At 40.8% G+C, this 20,077-nt stretch overlaps 1 protein-coding gene across 1 annotated transcript in view; it reads left to right on the top strand.

Annotated features, from left to right (window-relative positions):
- PREX2 (phosphatidylinositol-3,4,5-trisphosphate dependent Rac exchange factor 2) overlaps nt 1-20,077 on the top strand; it is a 762,305-nt gene that overhangs the window by 117,854 nt on the left and 624,374 nt on the right. Inside the window, exons 2-5 of the mRNA XM_069731466.1 lie at nt 2,145-2,216; nt 8,508-8,630; nt 13,529-13,633; nt 19,244-19,345. Coding sequence (XP_069587567.1) covers nt 2,145-2,216; nt 8,508-8,630; nt 13,529-13,633; nt 19,244-19,345 — 402 coding nt within the window. The remainder of the gene's footprint in view (nt 1-2,144; nt 2,217-8,507; nt 8,631-13,528; nt 13,634-19,243; nt 19,346-20,077) is intronic.

The following is a 20,077-nucleotide window of genomic DNA, read 5'->3' as shown; positions in this document are numbered from 1 at the left end:
GCAGCTGAATGATTTACATCTGTTAGCCAGCATAAGTACATGTGGGGGTTGCCTGGTTGCTAGGGAATCCCCACATGTACTTATGCTGGCTAACAGATGTAAATCGTTCAGCTGCGGTGATGAAAACAAAATCTCCGAGCACTAAAAAATACTCGGAGGACACCTGAGCGTGCTCAAGAAATCTCGAGTAACGAGTATATTCGCTCATGACTACTCACAATGCATCAGCTCTATTGACATCAGCACAGTGCGCTAACTGTTCACCCTCTACTCTTAGTATTTGAGGTCTCTTTCCTTAAGTACAAGATTTCAAAGGGAATCTGTCACCAGGTTTTCCCCATACCAGGTACGGCCAGCAAATTTAAGCCCTCCTTTACACCATACTAGAAGGCTTTATGTAAGTCCCCAATAACTCCTACAAGGTACATAAAAGATCTTTACTTATACTCACATACAGTGAGGTCTGGTCCGATGGGCATCTCTAGTCTTGATCCAGTATGTCCTCTCTTCCGCTTTCAGCTGAATTTTTATCATTGTATTTCTGGCTTGATAAAGGTCTATTATGATCGAAACGTCACATCATCTACCTAAATTTTGTATTTTCGCCGTGTGATTTTAAGGATGGAATAAAAGCTATGTTTTATCTCTCTTTACATTCTCTGGGGCCTCGGAATCTTTGGAATCTTTACTTCTTTGGACCTTGTGGGGGTATCACACCGAGTTTGCACGGATTTATCACTGGTGCATGAGAATCGCTCACTGGACTCACTTACTATTAATTATATATCAGCATCATTAAAGGGATTATCAAGCCTTAGTCTATAAGTATGCTGCCTCTCTATGTGACTGCAGACTCGTGAATCCTCACATCATGTGCTCTGAGGATTCTCCGGAGCTGCTATCAGGTGGTCATGTGACTGTTAGTATGCGATTTGCATACTTTCAGCGACATTACTAGTCACATTATTAGACATGTCCTGCTTCATTCAAATCACTTGTATTGAATGAGTCTCAGCACGTCTAGTCAGCATGTGACTGCATGAATACAAATCACATAGTTGAGGTCACGCACCCACCACATCCGGCAGCAAAGAATCCCCACAGTGCCCAGTGTGCGCAATGTGAGGATTCACAAGTCTGCAGTCACATAAGGAGAGAGTTACTTTTAGCATGGAGCTGTTTACTTAGTGAGTGCATGTTGTACAATATCCTGTGACCAAAATTTCAATCTGACCAGAAGTCAAAGGTAACGTCACAAGCACTCAATGCAATTCTATGAGAGCTTTATTCTGGCCCTCATAGACGTTTGTTGAGTAGTCACCTCCGGCTCACCCAGCAAACACGGGAGTAATCTGGCAGATCAAAAACTGCAGTAGACAACCGGAGTGGTGGCGATTAGTTATGGGCGAAAGTGCTCAGATAACGTCTTAGCCTAGCATATTCAGGTGTTATCCGAGTATCTTGGGCATCCTCATATATTATGTTCGAGCCCCTGTGGCTGCATGATTTGACAGCCTCCACACATGTGGGGATTCCCTAATAAACAGGCCAGCCCTACATGTGTTTGTCTAATAGCCGCAAATCATGCAGCCGCGGGGACTGGAACATAATATAAGAGCATGCCAAAGATACTCGGATAATGCTCGTCTTCCCATCACTACTGGCGATAGATGGAGAAGATGGTGACTGGTAAGTATACTACTTGGGGATGGGAACTTAGTTTGGTAGCACCACTCCAGTTCTGAAGTAAAAAAAGAACGCCATAGTGTTGCTCTAAGGAACTGAGCAGAATAATATTTTGGCTAACATTTGGATACTTGTATAATGTGCAATGAGGAGGACCACTAGTAGGAGGTATCACATCTAACATGAGGCAGGCCCTGCTGCTTAGTGTTTGGATAAACTGATTGATGTCACTACAGTCCATCTTGACTTAGCAAATTATTATAGGAAGCAGTTACTCATTTTGTCTGTACTGAATAAGATCTTGTTCTCAGTTTCGCTAGATATTCAAATATTTTATTTTAGTCTTTTGGATTATCATTAGAACATTGGGGAAAAGTTGAATGCTAAGAAACTGTTATTCTTTCCCTTCAGGTAGCAATAGCAAAAACTCTAACAAGACATTTCTCTCTTTTTCCTAGGCGTTTTTCCACCGAATGTTGCAATATGCAGCTTCAAAATCTGATAAAAATGTCACAGAGGAAACTGTAAAGGTTAGTCCTGAAATTCTTAATGGTTGTTTTCTATTTTCAGCTCATGTTGATGTGTTTTGACTCCACTAATAGGTTTATTTGGAACAACATAACAAGAGTCGTGACATGTTTGGTTTGTCTGAAGACCTCTCAGCCCTACATTGGTGAAATATCTCAGCCTTTAAAATACCACTAACTTGCTCATGGTTAAAGTAAAATCAAACCAGACTGAGAAACGCACGAGACAAAGTCACGTTCAGCGTGTGGCCTTACTTTTCAGCAGAAATAAAAAGACACATTATTTAATGTATGTCTTTTTCTTTCTTATATTGAATCGATTCATTATAAATTTTGAATGCTGTTTTTTAAATCCCATGATAATGGTGACATACAGTATTGTGAGGACCACTCACTTTCTTGCAGCACTTCATAAACCTTCACAGGATTCAAATGAAAGTAACAAAGGGAAAACAGCACAGTCCATCCCTAGGTAGGCAGGTTAAGCAAATGGTCTCTCATCCATGCAGTGACACAGATCTTGTTCCTCAATCACTTGGATCTGCAAACAGACTGCCTCTCCAAAACTACATCCACCTGAGCCAATTTAGCAGCCTTTTATAGGAGCTGCAAAAGATGGATGGGAGATATGGGAGCCTCCATTTTCACCCGTTCCTAAATCCCACACAAAAAATCCGATATCAATAAACAAAAAGCCCTCACCAATCTATCATAGCTGGAGCCTTCATCTCCAAGATCTACACCACCGAGGCTGGCCACCTCAGTGACAGATATCTCCCGTCCAGGACTTTACCACCAGTTCCTTTACAAGATATATAATATAAATATATATATATATATATATATATATATATATATATACACACAGTACAGACCAAAAGTTTGGACACACCTTCGCATTTAAAGATTTTTCTGTTTTTTCATGCCTACGAAAATTGTACATTCACACCGAAGGCATCAAAACTATGAAGTAACACATGTGGAATTATATGCTTCCAACAATCTTGAAGGAGTTCAAAGAGATGCTTAGCACTTGTTGGCCCTTTTGACTTCACTCTGCGCTCCAGCTCACCCCAAACCATCTCGATTGGGTTCAGGTATGGAGACTGTGGAGGCCAGGTCATCTGGCGTAGCACCCCATCACTCTCCTTCTTGGTCAAGTAGCCCTTACACAGCCTGGAGTTGTGTTTGGAGTCATTGTCCTGTTGAAAAATAAATGATGGTCCAACTAAACGCAAAACGGATGGAATAGCATGCCGCTGCAAGATGCTGTGGTAGCGATGCTGGCTCAGTATGCCTTCAATTTTGAATAAATCCCCAACAGTGTCACGAGCAAAGCACCCCCACATCATAACACCTCTTCCTCCATGCTTCACGGTGGGAACCAGGCATGTAGAGTCCATCCGTTCACCTTTTCTGCGTCGCACAAGGACACGGTGGTTGGAACCAAAGATCTCAAATTTGGACTCATCAGACGAAAGTACAGATTTCCACTGGTCTAATGTCCATTGCTTGTGTTCTTTAGCCCAAACAAGTCTCTTCTGCATGTTGCCTGTCCTTAGCAGTGATTTCCTAGCAGCTATTTTACCATGAAGGCCTGCTGCACAAAGTCTCCTCTTAACATTTGTTGTAGAGATATGTCTGCTGCTAGAACTCTGTGTGGCATTGACCTGGTCTCTAATCTCAGCTGCTGTTAACCTGCGATTTCTGAGGCTAGTGTCTCGGATAAACTTATCCTCAGAAGCAGAGGTGACTCTTGGTTTTCCTTTCCTGCGGCGGTCCTTATGTGGGCCAGTTTCTTTGTAGTGCTTTTTTTTTAGTGGTTATTGCCACTCACTTGGGGACACTTTCAAAGTTTGCCCAATTTTTCAGACTGGCTGACCTTCATTTCTTAAAGTAATGATGGCCAGTTGCCCACTCGTTTTTCTTTACTTAGCTGCTTTTTTTCTAGCCATAATACAAATTCTAACAGTCTATTCAGTAGTACTATCAGCTGTGTATCCACCAGACTTCTGCACAACACAACTGATGGTCTCAACCCCATTTGTAAGGCAAGAAATTCCACTTATTAAACCTGACAGGGCGCACCTGTGAATTGAAAACCATTGCCGGTGACTACATCTCGAAGCTCATGAAGAGAATGCCAAGAGTGTGCGAAGCAGTCATCAAAGCAAAAGGTGGCTACTTTGAAGAACCTAGAATATAAGACATATTTTCAGTTATTTCAGACTTTTTTGTTAGGTATATAATTCCACATGTGTCAATTCATAGTTTTGATGCCTTCGGTGTGAATGTTCAATTTTTATGGTCATGAAAATACAGAAAAATCTTTAAATGAGAAGGTGTGTCCAAACTTTTGGTCCGTACTGTATATATATGGTACAAAGTGATTTTATAGTACAGGATTAAGGGAATAGTATTAACATGAATAATATTTAAAATTTCAAAGTGTTTGTAAGAAGAAACACATTTTCTTTCAATTCACTTAACATTAAAAGTCCTCTCTTCTCTCAAGGACAAAAGGATTTTTAACTTTATTGTTTGCTGTTCATTATCTAATTTACTGTCCACTGCTACAGTCAAGCAGCGGTGGCCAAGCTTGCTTAGCGCTTATGAGCTCTTTTAATAAAGCTTGTAAGCGCTAATCTAAAGCTGGCCAGATCATTGGAGAGCACGAATCAACCAGCTTTTGTGCTTTTGCACTCTTCCAATACTGTAGAGGCAAAGCTCCCTATGGTTGTAGCATTAAAGAGCTCATCATTTAGACAACATGTCATTGGTCCAAGCTGTCAACTTTTAGGTGATAAGAGAGCACTGGCCCACAGGAAGCAGGATCTTATAATATTGGGATTATGTGAAAAGTGATGTCACGATATAATGATAATAATGAAAAAAAGAGTCCTGATGGGCATCACCCACCAATGTCTAATAGCGGTGCGGCAAAGATGTATCAAAGCATATATAGGACAAGAACAACTAAAGGGACACTTCAAAGAATAGTTATTGTGACAAAGTCACTGGTAAAGTACTGTAGGGGAGATACTGTATGTTTCACTATGCATAATGGCATCAGTTATATAAAACCTACAGTTTTTCCTCCAGCACACTAAGTGTCGTGAGGGGTTAAGTGAGTTGCATAATGGGCTAGCTTTTATGTGGATGTCCATAGAGCTTGTGGGAGGATGTCCACCTTATCTCCACCTCAGGGTGTGGTCTGGGGCTTAAATAGCTAGCCTCCAAAGGCGGCAGTGTTTAATGTCTGGAGAGGGACACTCCAGAGAAGTGGTTTGTGTTTATTCTAAAACCTGAACCGCGTGTGTTCTGCTAGCGGTGAGTGGGAGGAACCCTGCTCTCAGAAGATCTGTGCTTTCTGCTACTGATTTGTTTTGTTTTCCTGTCTTGCCCAGAGGGCTGTATTTGTTTTAGTACACCTTGGTTTATGCTGTCCATAATAAACCAAAGGAAGTTCTTAAAGCCACAGTGTTCCCATGTACAGCCAAGTGAGCCCCTCTAGCACAGTATATACACACCCTAGTACATAAAATATATCAATCTTATTAGATAAAAAAAATTAAATACAAGGACAAAGATTAAAAACACTTATAAACTGATAAGCAACACCATAGAGTAGCCTATTGCATACTGCCATGGTCAAACTGTAAATGAATACATATCTAAAATATGAAATAAAACGTGCATAATTTAGTGGTGGAAATGCATGGCTGTCAATAGGAGATGTAAAAAGAAATTTGGTCAGACATTACCAAATACACTAGATTTATTTAGAGTGGTATGTTCACAAATTACATTTTATGGATTAATAGGATAACTTTAATTCCATAGGATCGACACCCAGCAATCTCGAAAGTGGGGATCCTGGCGATTTAGCTCTGCAGAGGCCAGTCTTGAATGGCACACATGCTCATCTTCTACTCCATTCATTCTCCATGGGACTGCTTGATAAAGCGATCAGTAAATCATCCCCTATCCTGTGGTTAGTGGATCATTCTGAGAATACGCCTTTAAAAAAAATAGGGTACAATTCCCGAATATTACTCTTTCCAAATTCATTGGAGAAAAATATAACCTAAGCCCGATCCCCTTTAAAAGATTCTCCTAGTTACATTACCTAAAAAAAGAAATGGTTACAGTGTAGGAAAACAGAATATATTGAAATGCATTGCTTATGAGACATCGTCTGCAAACATTTCATATATATTTAACACTTCATTGCTTAGATATCTAAACCAGCCACTTTTAGAGAACCTGCTCTCACTGGAACCTGATAGCTTTTGCCTTTGATTTATGTTACTAATAATAATTTCACTTTCTGTGCTTAGGATGAAGAATTATACCGTGATACCAATGGTTTCTAGTGTTTATCTTTATATTTCTTCAGTGTTTATGTTTATATTTCTTTAGTCGTTTTTATGTGGACGGTTTAGATATTTTTCGATTGTTGCAGGGAAATTGAAATTCCTTCTTCTAACCAAGCAATAATCCAGAAAGCCTTTGTCAAATCCTTTCAGGTCCCTTTAATGCGGGATAGCAAGATACAGTTTTTTCTTTTTAATCCAAATAGCAGTCCGAAATGTTTTCTTTATTTCCTTTGCTTGGTATTCATTGCAACGCTCCCTGCCCTCCGCATACGAGGCATTGTGCAAGCATTCTTCAACTAAGTGCAGAATACATTTTCGCTCCCCGAGTATTAATCTTTTTATCTGATTGTGATACAGCCTCTACAGTGCTATATATCCTGCACCGACAAATATATTCTCCCGGCATTATCAGGACCCTGGGGAGAGCAATGTGGATATTGAGGTGATTTTTCAGGCACATTCTGATACAAAGAATATACGATGCTGGGCTTTACAGTCGGTGAACACTGTGAAAGGGGAAATACAGAAACCACAGGGAATATAAAATACGTTTATGACACATCATCCAGTCTATTAGAAAGCAAATATATGGAAAGTATAGAAGAGTAAAGCAATCTTGTGCTGGAACCATTGCTCACTGAATGCTGGATTATCACATGATATTTATGCCTCTACACTTATTTCTTCCATAATGTATACTCTATAGGGAAAATGAGAAGGTTTAAAGGTATCACTTGTCTTATGACTGGAAAGTCATTTGCGTAAATCTACAGGGGATTTGTAAAGTAGAATTTATTTTAACAATTTTATGCAGTTTTTCCAACTTTGTCACGGAAATGCTCAGTTACTTGTAAGTTTAGCTACTATAAATCTCAGGGTGCAATCTAGACCCCTTGATATGCAGTTTGCAGCCTGGTCCAATTTTCAGATTTTTCTCTTATGGGAGTGTCTCTCCCAGTAATATAGGATGGATATGATATCTGTGTATATCCAGGGTTCTGCTATCTTCATTTGTTTTCATGCATCGGCACAGGTCCAAAGCAGCATTTATTTGCTCCACAAGTGCTATTCATTTCATCTAAAGACTGTTTCTCTGTTCTCCATAAGACTTTAGATGCTTTCTCACCTCTCCACTGTAGATTTGTGTACAACACCCTCTTCCTTCCACTGGCTATCTCTAACACTGAAAGAAGAGAGGGGGGTGGAGAAAGACTACAGAACCAAGAGTAGGAACTCTGTGGGATTTGGATAAGTTTTCCAAAAGCCCTCAGCTGGTTAAAGGACTCATACTTTGCAATAGCAAGAACGTTTTATTGATTTAATGAAGACTATCTGTTGCTTAGCTTTACATTTAGTAGGCCAATTAAGAATAACGTAAATTATAGCCTTTAAAGGTGTTGTGTGCAATGAGACCAACTGGGCTGAACTGCAATACTAGAGACAGCCAATGGGCAGTCGTGCAGATGTATTGAAATCCTGGAGAAACTATTAATATTATAAAAAGTAAATGTTTTCACAGTTGTATGAAGTGTAAAATTTCCCAAATACTGTCAAACCATGAACTTATTTTGTCATATATGATCCCTACTTTGTCTTAAAAATGCAGTAGTGGAAGGGCACATGCTCATTTTAATAGGCAAAGTGTGAAAATTGTCTGTCGGTCTTCCCTAGAGATACAGATGATTGGGTATGGTACAAATTACCCTGTCCAATCCTTTCTTCTTCAGCCAGAAACTTTGGGGATAATCAGAGGCTTATTCCTTGTAAAGTGAATTAATTATGTTTCTATTTTGAAATTTAGTCGTGAAATAAAAGTTCTCCAGAAAGTGGCATTATACAGTGGATCGTGTGGTAATCTGTTAACACGTTCTTACAATACAATGACTATATCACTGCATAACATTGATCTTTCCAGATGTTATTCTCCAACATTGAGGACATCCTCATGGTGCACAGAGACTTTTTATTGCTCATTGAGGAATGTTTGCATCCAGAACTTAATGCTCATCGAGACGTTGGAATCTCCTTTCTACGATTCGTAAGTTGGATTTCATATTTATGTGATTCCCATTTTTCATTAAAGTGCTCCAAAACCAACATTTTTAAGTCATAAACTAATCTCTTTTCGCATGTACTTTAATTAAATAGTCCCTATTGTTCCTTCGGTGTTTTATTTATTTTATTTACCTTCTTCCTTAGAGATGACGCTGTGTTTGACAACTCCCAGGGCATGCTGGGATACTCAAATGAACAGTCATCAGGGGGTCCCTGCTCTACTGAGCATGAGTCGGTTTTCAGTTCTGACATATGCTCAGTAGAATCTTGTTACTGTGTAATATGCACAGTGACAGTGTGTTCCCTAGCCGAGTCTGCTGAGCAGTGACGAGCTGGCAGCAGAGCGCATCTGTCAGTGTGCTTTGTAAGGAGACAACTTGGCCAGCAGAGACCAGAACCACCCTAACAGGTGGCATCACTTGTGGGGATGGGGCTGGTCTCTGCTTTTCCTACACGCCGGGTAATCTCCTTACACTGCATACTGACAGTGCTCTCTTTTGCCAACTCGTCACCTCTCATGGGAGCCAGTGAGCTCACTGTCACTGCGCATATCACACAGTAACAAGTTCTTACTGAGCATACGTCAGAATTGATAACTAACACATGCTCAGTAGAGCAGGGACTAGCCCAGCCCTGGCAACAGACGTCACTGACTCTTCGTTTCAGAGTGGGGACAGAGGCTGTGGCAATGACCAAAGCGTCTGCCCCTTAATAATGGCTAATTTATGTATCCCAGCATGCACTTCTCAAATAAAATTTAATCAAACAAGAATAAAATAAAAAAATGAATAAATCAGTTAGATAGTGTAGTGAGGAAACAATAGGAAATGTTTTATTAAAGTAAGAAAAGAGATTGGATTTTGACATTAAATATATAGACATTTAGGAATAAAATAAATGTTAGTTTCGGACCACCCATTTACCATGCATTGATTTACCATAATTATGTCATAAACAGGTTTTCAAGGATTTAACTTCTTTTCTCTTCAAAAACAAAACACAACAATACTCATTTTTAAAATTCTGATCATCCTCAGCGCCATCACTCCAACAGTCCCTGCCAGTCTTTCTTTACTTTTCTCCACCATTGCAGTCAGCCCATGACCTCAACGTTTTTATGCTATACTGAAGTCATGTAGATATACATGCACATGAGCTCTGCAGTGAGCCACTGAAGACTGTGACAAAGTCACTGGCAAAGTACTGGAGGAGAGATATGTGTCACTGAGGTTATTAACTTCAGTGATATGAACCTAGGAAAATTCCCCAGCACACTAAGTGCTGAGAGGGGTAAGGTTAGTTGGCCATGTTAAGAACTAGGTTTAGTGAACAGCTGAAGAGTGGGTGGGAGGCTGTTCACCATATATCCACCCCAGGGTGAGGTTTAGAAGATAAATAGTCTACCACAACACCTGCACAAACTTGTGGAGGAGCAAGGATTTGACACCTCAGTATTTCTGTTAGAAAATAAATGTTAAATCAAAATCAATCTTTTTAGATTAGCATGAAGCACTAGCACAGTGGTGAGCAATGCACCTTGCAGCCCTGTGGTTTATCCAACCTATGCATCATCTTAATATGAGCTTTGTTTGGGACATGGGCTGATATTATTGAACGTGCATTGTGTCTAGATCTATAGAATATTTGATTAGATGAGCGGAAATCATAAAGATATTTCAGCCAGGCAAGAGCCAGCCAATAGGCATCACTAGGGTAAGACAGTTTAACCATCCAGATGTGACCTTTTTGAGATATTTAGACCCTTCCTCAACTCTGTGAGGCCTCTGGGGTCACTGTGGGTGGGTATATTCCCAAGGTTTGGGAATGCTTTGACATAGAATCTACATAAGAGGATTACCCACCTTTGATTAATTGTTAGTGGTTTGGTGGTCATCAACAATAAGACACCAATTCCATAAGTGGTACCTTTTAATGAATTTGGCACCGTGCACTTTGTCAAGACTTGCATAGCATGAGCTTGTTTTCTATGTTTAAAATTTTCAGCGTTGGTGTATGTTTTTATATATGCAGTATTGTGAAAAAGTTCAGTTGATTATGCTCTATTAATTTCAAGTGACATGTATCTGTTAGCATTAACTGAGTAGCTTATGGACCCAGGGTTGGACTGGCCTGCCAGAGAACCAGAGAATCCTCCGGTGGGCCCTGGCTTCTCCTTCAGGAGAGTTCATAATGCAAACCTTGCAGCTTCTATGGGGCTCTTCAGTGGGGGAGAAAGGTGGGCCCTCAGAATCTAATCCTCCCGTGGGCCCAATGTTCTTCAGTATGACACTGACCCATATATATACTGTATATACATAAATACTGTATATATATTGGATTTACAAGTACTTTCACCAAATTTAGAGCTAAAAAACATAGTGTTGACCTCACTTAAAGAGAACCTGTCAGCACGATTTTGTAATGTTTAGTAAAGACATGGCTGTAATGGCTTTGTGATACTGAGTACATTGATACCTTTGGTGACGAAATCCCCTTTGTTGTTCTTCTGCATTCAGCATTTGAAGTCTTCTGCTTTTTAGATTTCGGAGCATAGGTGCCGGATGGTACACGTGGTCTTCTCCTCCCTGTCTGTGATTCCCCGACCCCTCCGCCTGTCTCCGGTGTCTGAAGGATACGTCACTGCTGAGAGTTCAAACAGAGGAGGCCCGTCATTCATAGACCGGAGGCAGTAGGGGAATCACACACAGGGAGGAGAAGAACCAGTGTACAGTCCGGCCCCTCTACACCGAAAACTGATTAGCAGAAAACTTCAAATAGTAATTAAAAAACAACAACAAAGGTGTCAATTTAATCAGAATTACAGCACCATTATAGTCGTGTCTTTACATTACAAAATTGTTTTGTCAGGTTCTCAGTAAACTTTGGTTATAACAGAAGTTCTTAGCTATGTTTGAGTGTAATGAATGAAAGCTAGGTAATAGTCATGCTGGTATAATAAAGAAAAACTTATACAAGTTGCGTTCAAGCCCATTTTTTTCTTGCCTCTGCCTATTATATACACTATATACAAAGACATACACTACAGTACTGTGCCAGGGCTGTTCAGTTGCTTTTTGCTATGTAAAGTGCATCATATACAGTTATATGAAAAAGATTGGGCACCCCTATTAATCTTAAGCTTAATGTTTTATAAAAATTGTTTTTTTTTGCAACAGCTATTTCAGTTTCATATATCTAATAACTGTTGGACACAGTAATGTTTCTGCCTTGAAATGAGGTTTATTGTCCTAACAGAAAATGTGCAATCTGCATTCAAACAAAATTTGACAGGTGCATAATTATGAGCACCCCACCATAATATTGACATTAATATTTAGTAGATCCTCCTTTTGCAAAAATAACAGCCTCTAGTCGCTTCCTGTAGCTCTTAATGAGTTCCTGGATCCTGGATGAAGGTATTTTTGACCATTCCTCTTTACAAAACAATTCCAGTTCAGTTTAGTTTGATGGTTGCCGAGCATGGACAGCCCTCTTCAAATGATACCACAGATGTTCAATGATATTCAGGTCTGGGGACTGGGATGGCCATTCCAGAACAGTGTAATTGTTCCTCTGCATGAATGCCTGAGTAGATTTGAATCATTGTCTTGCTGAAAGATCCATCCCCTGCGTAACTTCAACTTTGTCACTGATTCATGAACATTATTGTCAAGAATCTGCTGATACTGAGAGGAATCCATGCATCCCTCAACTTTAACAAGATTCCCAGTGCCGGCATTGGCCACAAAGCCCCAGAGCATGATGGAACCTCCACCAAATTTTACTGTGGGTAGCAAGTGTTTTTCTTGGAATGCTGTGTTTTTTGGCCGCCATGCATAACACCTTTTTGCATGACCAAACAACTCAATCTTGGTTTCATCAGTCCACAGAACCTTCTTCCAAAAAGAAATTGGCTTCTCCAAATGTGCTTTTGCATACCTCAGCCGACTCTGCTTGTGGCGTGTTGCAGAAACGGCTTCTTTTGCATCACGCTCCCATACAGCTTCTCCTTGTGCAAAGTGCGTTGTATAGTTGACCGATGCACAGTGACACCATCTGCAGCAAGTTGATGCTGCACCTCTCTGGAGGTGGTCTGAGGATTGTCCTTGACTGATCTCACCATTCTTCTTCTCCGCCTTTCTGATGTTTTTCTTGGCCTGCCACTTCTGGCCTTAACAGGAACTGTACCTGTGTTCTTCCATTTCCTTACTATGTTCCTCACAGTGGAAATTGACAGGTTAAATCTCTGAGACAGCTTTTTGTATCCTTCCCCTGAACAACTATGTTGAATAATCTTTGTTTTCAGATCATTAGACAGTTGTTTTGAGGAGCCCATGATGCCACTCTTCAGAGGAGATTCAAACAGGAGAACAACTTGCAAGTGGCCACTTTAAGTAGCTTTTCGCATGATTGCATACACCTGGCTATGAAGTTCAAAGCTCAATGAGGTTAGAAAACCAAAAAAAGTGCTTTAGTAAGTCAGTAAAAAGTACGTAGGAGTATTTAAAACAAGAAAATGATAAGGGTGTCCATACTTATGCACCTGTCAAATTTTGTTTGAATGCAGATTGCACATTTTCTGTTAGTACAATAAACCTTATTTCAAGGCAGAAACATTACTGTGTCCAACAATTATTAGATATATGAAACTGAAATAGCTGTTGCAAAAAAAACAATTTTTATAAAACATTAAGCTTAAGATTAATAGGGGTGCCCAAACTTTTTCATATAACTGTATAACACAGAGCAGTATGTGCTTTGGTTCACTTGCACAGACTTTTATGAAGCAGAGAAGCCTATAATAATTATATCAAAGCTTTGAGTCCTTGACACCATGCTATACTTGTTATAATCTATTCACTATATCCTTGTATACTGTAGAGAGAGCGTTTTGCCATTTATGATGAATACTGCAGCAATCACGAAAAGGCACAAAAACTTCTGCTAGAACTTAACAAGATAAGAACAGTCCGGACTTTTCTGCTGGTAAGGAATGGCGATTATACTACATGGTTTTCTGTATTATAGGTCGATGCCAATTCCGCATGCGTTTTACCCGCGGCACAGTTGCGGAATTGCCGCGGAAATTCCAGACGTGTGCACAGACGTGTGATCCTATCCCAATATGTAGTAGGTGGAATATTAATAATATTAGCAAATACCTCCAATTACAAATGTAGTACAGTTCTTCTGATTCACTATGTGACTTTCCTCATGCAGGGCATTGCAGTAGCTTAGGTATCCATGGTTATGACCTCTAACAGTTAACTAATTAACTGTTACTACATGAGTGATTGTAACCATGGATACCTAAACTACTGCATTGCACTGCACATGAGGTAAGTGACGTGGCAAATCAGAAAAACTGTACTACATTTCTAATGAGGTGTTTGCTAACATTGTTATTACGCCAACTGCATATTGGGGTAGGATATTGGAGATGGGAACACCTCTTTAATTCTATTGTTGGATGGAAATATTATGCTGTGTTTTATGTGGTTATTGATTTAAAGGCTATTAAAAAACTTGTGAAAGCTCTCGCTAGCTACAGAACTGTTAAGTCCTGAGACAGATAATATTACTATGCTTTATTATTATTCTTTTGTTTGCTTTTCGACACAGCTTTTCATTTTATTCACTTCTAAGAAAAATCAAACAATTTTGCAGACTTTATAAACTCCAATTTTTTTGGGGGGCGCCAAAACCAAAAGGAAAGGGAAACATATAGGAAGGAATTTTTTCTTTCTTCCTGTTGTAACCACTTCTGGCTCAAAAGCTGCGTCAAAATGGCATGTGTGATTCCCACCTTGTTTTGTTATTTCCTGTGACGTCTTAATGGATGTCTTCACCTTTGTAACTAATTATTATTGCTTTAGTGCAAATAAAATAAACAACTTTGCAAAGTCCTTTTTCAATAATTTTACTACTTTTTTGTATATAGAGCTTCTGGTGCAGACCTATGTGTTTCCGTGGTTACAGACTACAACCAAACCTTTGTAGTCTGACCCTGCATTCATACTCCCTTTCATCTGGTGATGAAAGATGAGTATGATTTTTAATCAGACTGTATAGAGTGTTTGATCTCTCTAACCATTGAGATTCAACACTCTACATATAAGCTGTATACTCAAAGACCAAAATTGTAGCTAAAGTTTCCTTTATCCAGGGAGTTTTCAAGATAAGTGTCATGGCGTTAACCTAACTAAGATATGAAAGACAGAGTGGCTTGCTGCCCGCTCTTCTTTGAACCATGCACACAGGGTACATGTCCTACAGGCCACTATAAGTGTTACTTTTTATTTTATGCATTCAAGCCATACAACAATAATTGCTAAGGTGGACAGATCCTTTAATGTCTTTTAAAGGGGTTGTCAAGGCACAAAATATTGATGGCCTATCGATTGAAGCTATCTGTAAGTAAGCATAAAAATTAAATAAATAATAAAAAAATAGTATTGTAATACATTGACGGCAAAGCCCATCACCCCCTGCCCCTTCATCTCATTTTTGAAATATATTTTTTGGATTGGTCATTAATAGAGATGAGTGAACCTTAAGGTTCGGTTTGACTATTTTCGCCTAACTTCCCACTGTTTGGCGAACATGCTGAGCGAACTGTTCCTCGAACACCATTGAATTCAATGGGAGGCAAAACCAAACGCATAGACAACACCTTCAGGGGGACCAATAGCTGCCAAAACAGTGCAAATTAAGAGCAGACACCAGGAAATGTATTATTAATTGAGACATCAATTGTGCTATAAATAAATAATTTTTTTTAAAAATTGATGCGGGTTCCCCTGTATTTTTGATAACTAGCCATGCAAAACTGACAGGCGGGCTGCAACCTTCAGCTGTCAGCAGTAGCAAGGCTGGATTATTTTTTACCAAACGGTGTAGGGTTCCCCCCATTTTTGACAACCAGCCAATCTAAAGCAAAGAGCTGGGGCTGGTATTTTCAGCAGGTAAGGGGCCATAGGTATTGTCCCCCCAGCCTAAAAATAGCAGCCAGCAGCCACATAGAAATGGAGCATCTATTAGATGCGCCAATTCTGATGCTTTGCCCAGCTCTTCCCACTTGCCCTGATATGGTGGGAAGTGGGGGGATAGTTAAGGGGATTGATGTCTCCTTTGTATTGTCAGGTGTCATCAAGTCCAGAGGTTAGTAATGTAGAGGCATTTATAAGACACCCCTATTACTAACAACATAGTGATATTAGTATCAAAAAAGTATCCTTACTAGATGCAAAGAGAGATAGTAAGAGGTCTTTTCCAAAGAAAGAAAGAAAATACCCGAATAATTGCGTGTAAACTACTGGACAAAACTTATATAGTTCTACGTTAGTATAAATAGGAACATACAGACAAAAAAACGTATGTTGAACAAAGTAGAAAATTTATTAATAATCGCAACAAAGCAAAACAAAAATTATTTAAAAAGTTGCCATGAGTGCCTGAAAGGAGCCAAAATAGATCTCAGCGGCACCAACTTGGGAAAACAAGCAAGGCAGGTACAAGTACAACTAAATGGCAAGGAATGGCAATGTTATACTAAGTGTCTGTGACATAGACAAATAAATGCATCCTGAAACAATTGGTAATCCATATCAAAGGCAATACATAATTACAGTCATATGACATGAGGATGAAGGTTTCAGGATTAGATAGCGCAAAAAGATGCCAATGCTGCCAGAAAAAGGATTGAAAAAACCTTACATGATAGTGAAAAGTTGCCTTACCTAAACCCAAATGGTGGTGCCACTTTCCCTATGAGCGTTTCGGCGGCGTGCCTTCGTCAGGGGGAGTCAATAGTGATATATCATAGTGATATTGTATCAAAAAAACACACCCAGAATAAAGTCCTTTAATTGAAAGAATGACACAGACTCCTTTAATGAATCTTAATTAAACCATACTCACATCATCTCCCAATCCACTGAATCCAATGTCTCCTGTAACAGAACTAAAATAATAAACAATAGTCCTTGCCTGTCATCCAAGAAGATAATAATTCATTTGTCCCATGACACGTCTAGCTTTGCTATATCTAGATGGCAGGCTGCATTGTTGCATAATGTAACTATACAGCCTGCCATACAGCAGAGACACTGAGCTGTGCGTGCTTGCTCAGCTAAGCGTCTCACAGTGAACTCCTGTCACCTCGCAGACATCACCCTGAGCGTGTGAAAGTTCTGCCTTTAGAAAGGTACTGGGAGTTCACAGCCAATAAACTCAGTTTAGCTCACTGACATCAGCATGAGCGCCGTGGGAAAAGGTGTAGCGGCACTCGTACTGACATCAGTGAGATGAACTGAGTTCATTGGCTTTGGACTCCCAGGACCTTTCTGACAGCACCGCGACCATGAGAACTTTATCATGGTTCACAGCTAGTTCAACTCACTGACGTCAGCAGTGGCGTAACTACAAAGTTAGGGGCCCCGGTGCGAACTTCCAAATGGGGCCCCCTCCCCTGCAGCCCTGTCATACAACTCAATGTAACCCCCATAGAATAATGGCCACACATGATGCTCAATACTGTATAACGGCCACCACACATGATGCTGCATACTGTATAATGGCCACACATGATGCTGCATACTGTATAATGGCCACACATGATGCTTCATAGTGTATAATGGCCACACATGATGCTCCATAGTGTATAATGGCCACACATTGCTCCATACTGTATAATGGCCAGACAGTGCTCCATACTGTATAATGACCACCCACACATAGTGCTCCATGGTGTATAACGGCCACACAGTTCTCCATACTGTATAATGATCCCACATAATGCTCAATACTGTATAATGACCACAAATGATGCTCCATACTGTATAACGGCCACACATGATGCTCAATACTGTATAATGACCCCCCTCCTGTATGCATGGCTCATCTCCCTCCTATCCCATATACATAGCTCATATTACCCCTCCTGCATGCATGACTCATATCTCCCCATGTATGCATGGCTCATATTCCGCCCCTGTATGCATGGCTCATATTCCGCCCCTGTATGCATGGCTTATATTCCCCCCTGTATGCATGGCTCATATTCCCCCCCCCCTGTATGCATGGCTTATATTCCCCCCTGCATGGCTTATATTCCCCCCTGCATGGCTCATATTCCCCCCTGCATGGCTCATATTCCCCCCTGCATGGCTCATATTCCCCCCTGCATGGCTCATATTCCCCCCTGCATGGCTCATATTCCCCCCTGCATGGCTCATATTCCCCCCTGCATGGCTCATATTCCCCCCTGCATGGCTCATATCCCCCCCTGCATGGCTTATATTCCCCCCTGCATGGCTCATATCCCCCCCTGCATGGCTTATATTCCCCCCTGCATGGCTCATATCCCCCCCTGCATGGCTTATATTCCCCCCTGCATGGCTCATATCCCCCCCTGCATGGCTTATATTCCCCCCTGCATGGCTTATATTCCCCCCTGTATGCAGGCTTATCTCTCCGCTCCTGCTCGGCGCCCGGGCCCCTGACCTGCCGGGCCCGGTCGCACTGGCGACCGCTGCGACCGCGGTAGTTACGCCACTGGACGTCAGTGCGAGCGCCATTACATCCTTTCTCACGGCACTCTCACTGACATCAGTGAGCTGAACTGAGTTCATTGGCTGTGAATTCCCAGGACCTTTCAGATGGTACCGCGAATGTGAAAGCTTTCTCATGCTCACAGTGATGTCAGGCAGGTAATAGGAGTTCACCGCAGTGCTGGCACACGCTGCTCAGTGTCTCTGCTGGATAAGAGGCTGTATAGTCACATTCATGCAATAATGCAGACTGCCATCTAGATGTAGCAGGGCTAGACCCGCTTTGGGACAAATGGATTATTATCTTCTTGGCGGACAGGTGAGGAATATTGTTGTATATTAAGTTAATTATGTTACAGGAGACATTAGCTTCAGTGGACTGGGTGATGATGTGAGTATGGTTTAATTCAGATTCATTAAAGGAATCTGTGTCGTTCTTTCAATTAAAGGACTTTAAAAAGCACTGAAAAAAGTGACATGCTGCAGTTCGCAAAAAGCGCAGCAGTTTTCCATATCAGTCAGGGAAAAAAAAACAACAAGTGCGTATGAGATTTCTGAAAACTCATAGACTTTGCTGATATTGTAAAACACAGCGTAAAATTTGCATAAAAAACTCAGCAAAAAAAACAATACAAGCATGCAACGTGTGAACATAGCCTTAGCCTTAGGGTCACAGTAGAGCTGGCATTAGAATATATGGAATTGTAAGAGGATGTAATTAACAACTTATAAACTAAACTTGCCAATGTAAACTTTAGGGACAAACTGCAAAAGCTTAGTCTTTAATAAACACTTATTTATCGATCTAGATATTTTGATATGGGCATCAGTGAGGTTATGCACATTTAGTTGTCTTGCAGAAAATAAACACATTTCTTTTAGCATGTGTTAGCAAATAGTTGCTGTTTGACCAGTAAACCACGCATAAACATGCGAGCATCCTGCGAGCGCTCAGTGCAGACGCCCACGGTTTAATATCGCAGCATGGAAAAAGTGAATGACAAGGCTGAGATTTGCCTGAAAACCGAATGTGTTTGTGTTTCAGAACTGCATGCTTCTGGGTGGACGGAAAAACACAGATGTTCCACTGGAAGGATATTTAGTTGCGCCAATACAGAGAATATGCAAGTACCCACTTCTTTTGAGAGTAAGTACGCATCGGTTGCCAGGGGATGCTGTTAGACGCCCGAAGCATGCGGCTCAGTGGATTTAAATCTCTTTCATGCCATCACTTCCCATCTTTTAACAGGCTGTGTATTATGCAGAGCAAAACTTGGCTCGAAAAGATACCATCTAACAGTGACCATTGTGGTGCGGCCTCATCGATGCAAAGCACACCTTGTGTTCAGTAAATTAACATGCATTCCCTGAAAAACATTTTTGTCCATGTACACTGTGTTTTTTTAAAGAATTTATTTTGTGTACGATTTTGTATGTGTAGATGGGTATGATCTCAATGGGGTGCCGAAGGAGCAGATTTTTTTTGTCTGGATTTTAGAGACAGAAAATGCATTGTGTATGAAATATTAAAGGGGTTGTCTGGTCATAAGCTACAAGTCTGCAGACACTCTATGTGACTGCAGACTTGTGACTCCTCGCAGCACGCGCACTGCATGTTGTGAGGATTCTCCGATGCCGTCGCCGTTAATGGCGAACCCGTGATCGCACATATGTGATTTGCCTGCTTCTGGCCACATTCCAACTAGACGGTGTTCGGCCTCGCTCAGTATGCTCGCATTGAGTGAGGCTGGACGTGTCTAGTCAGAATGTGGGAAATTGCGTACTTACGGTCACATGACACCTGCTCCCGGCAAAGTCTCACAGGGTGCAGTGCGCATGCTGTGCAGATTCACAAGTCTGCCAGACAACCCCTTTAAGA

This window comes from Ranitomeya imitator, chromosome 6, assembly GCF_032444005.1.
Source record: "Ranitomeya imitator isolate aRanImi1 chromosome 6, aRanImi1.pri, whole genome shotgun sequence".
NCBI classification, from domain to species: Eukaryota; Metazoa; Chordata; class Amphibia; order Anura; family Dendrobatidae; genus Ranitomeya; species Ranitomeya imitator.
This window is presented reverse-complemented; position numbering and strand designations above follow the sequence as displayed.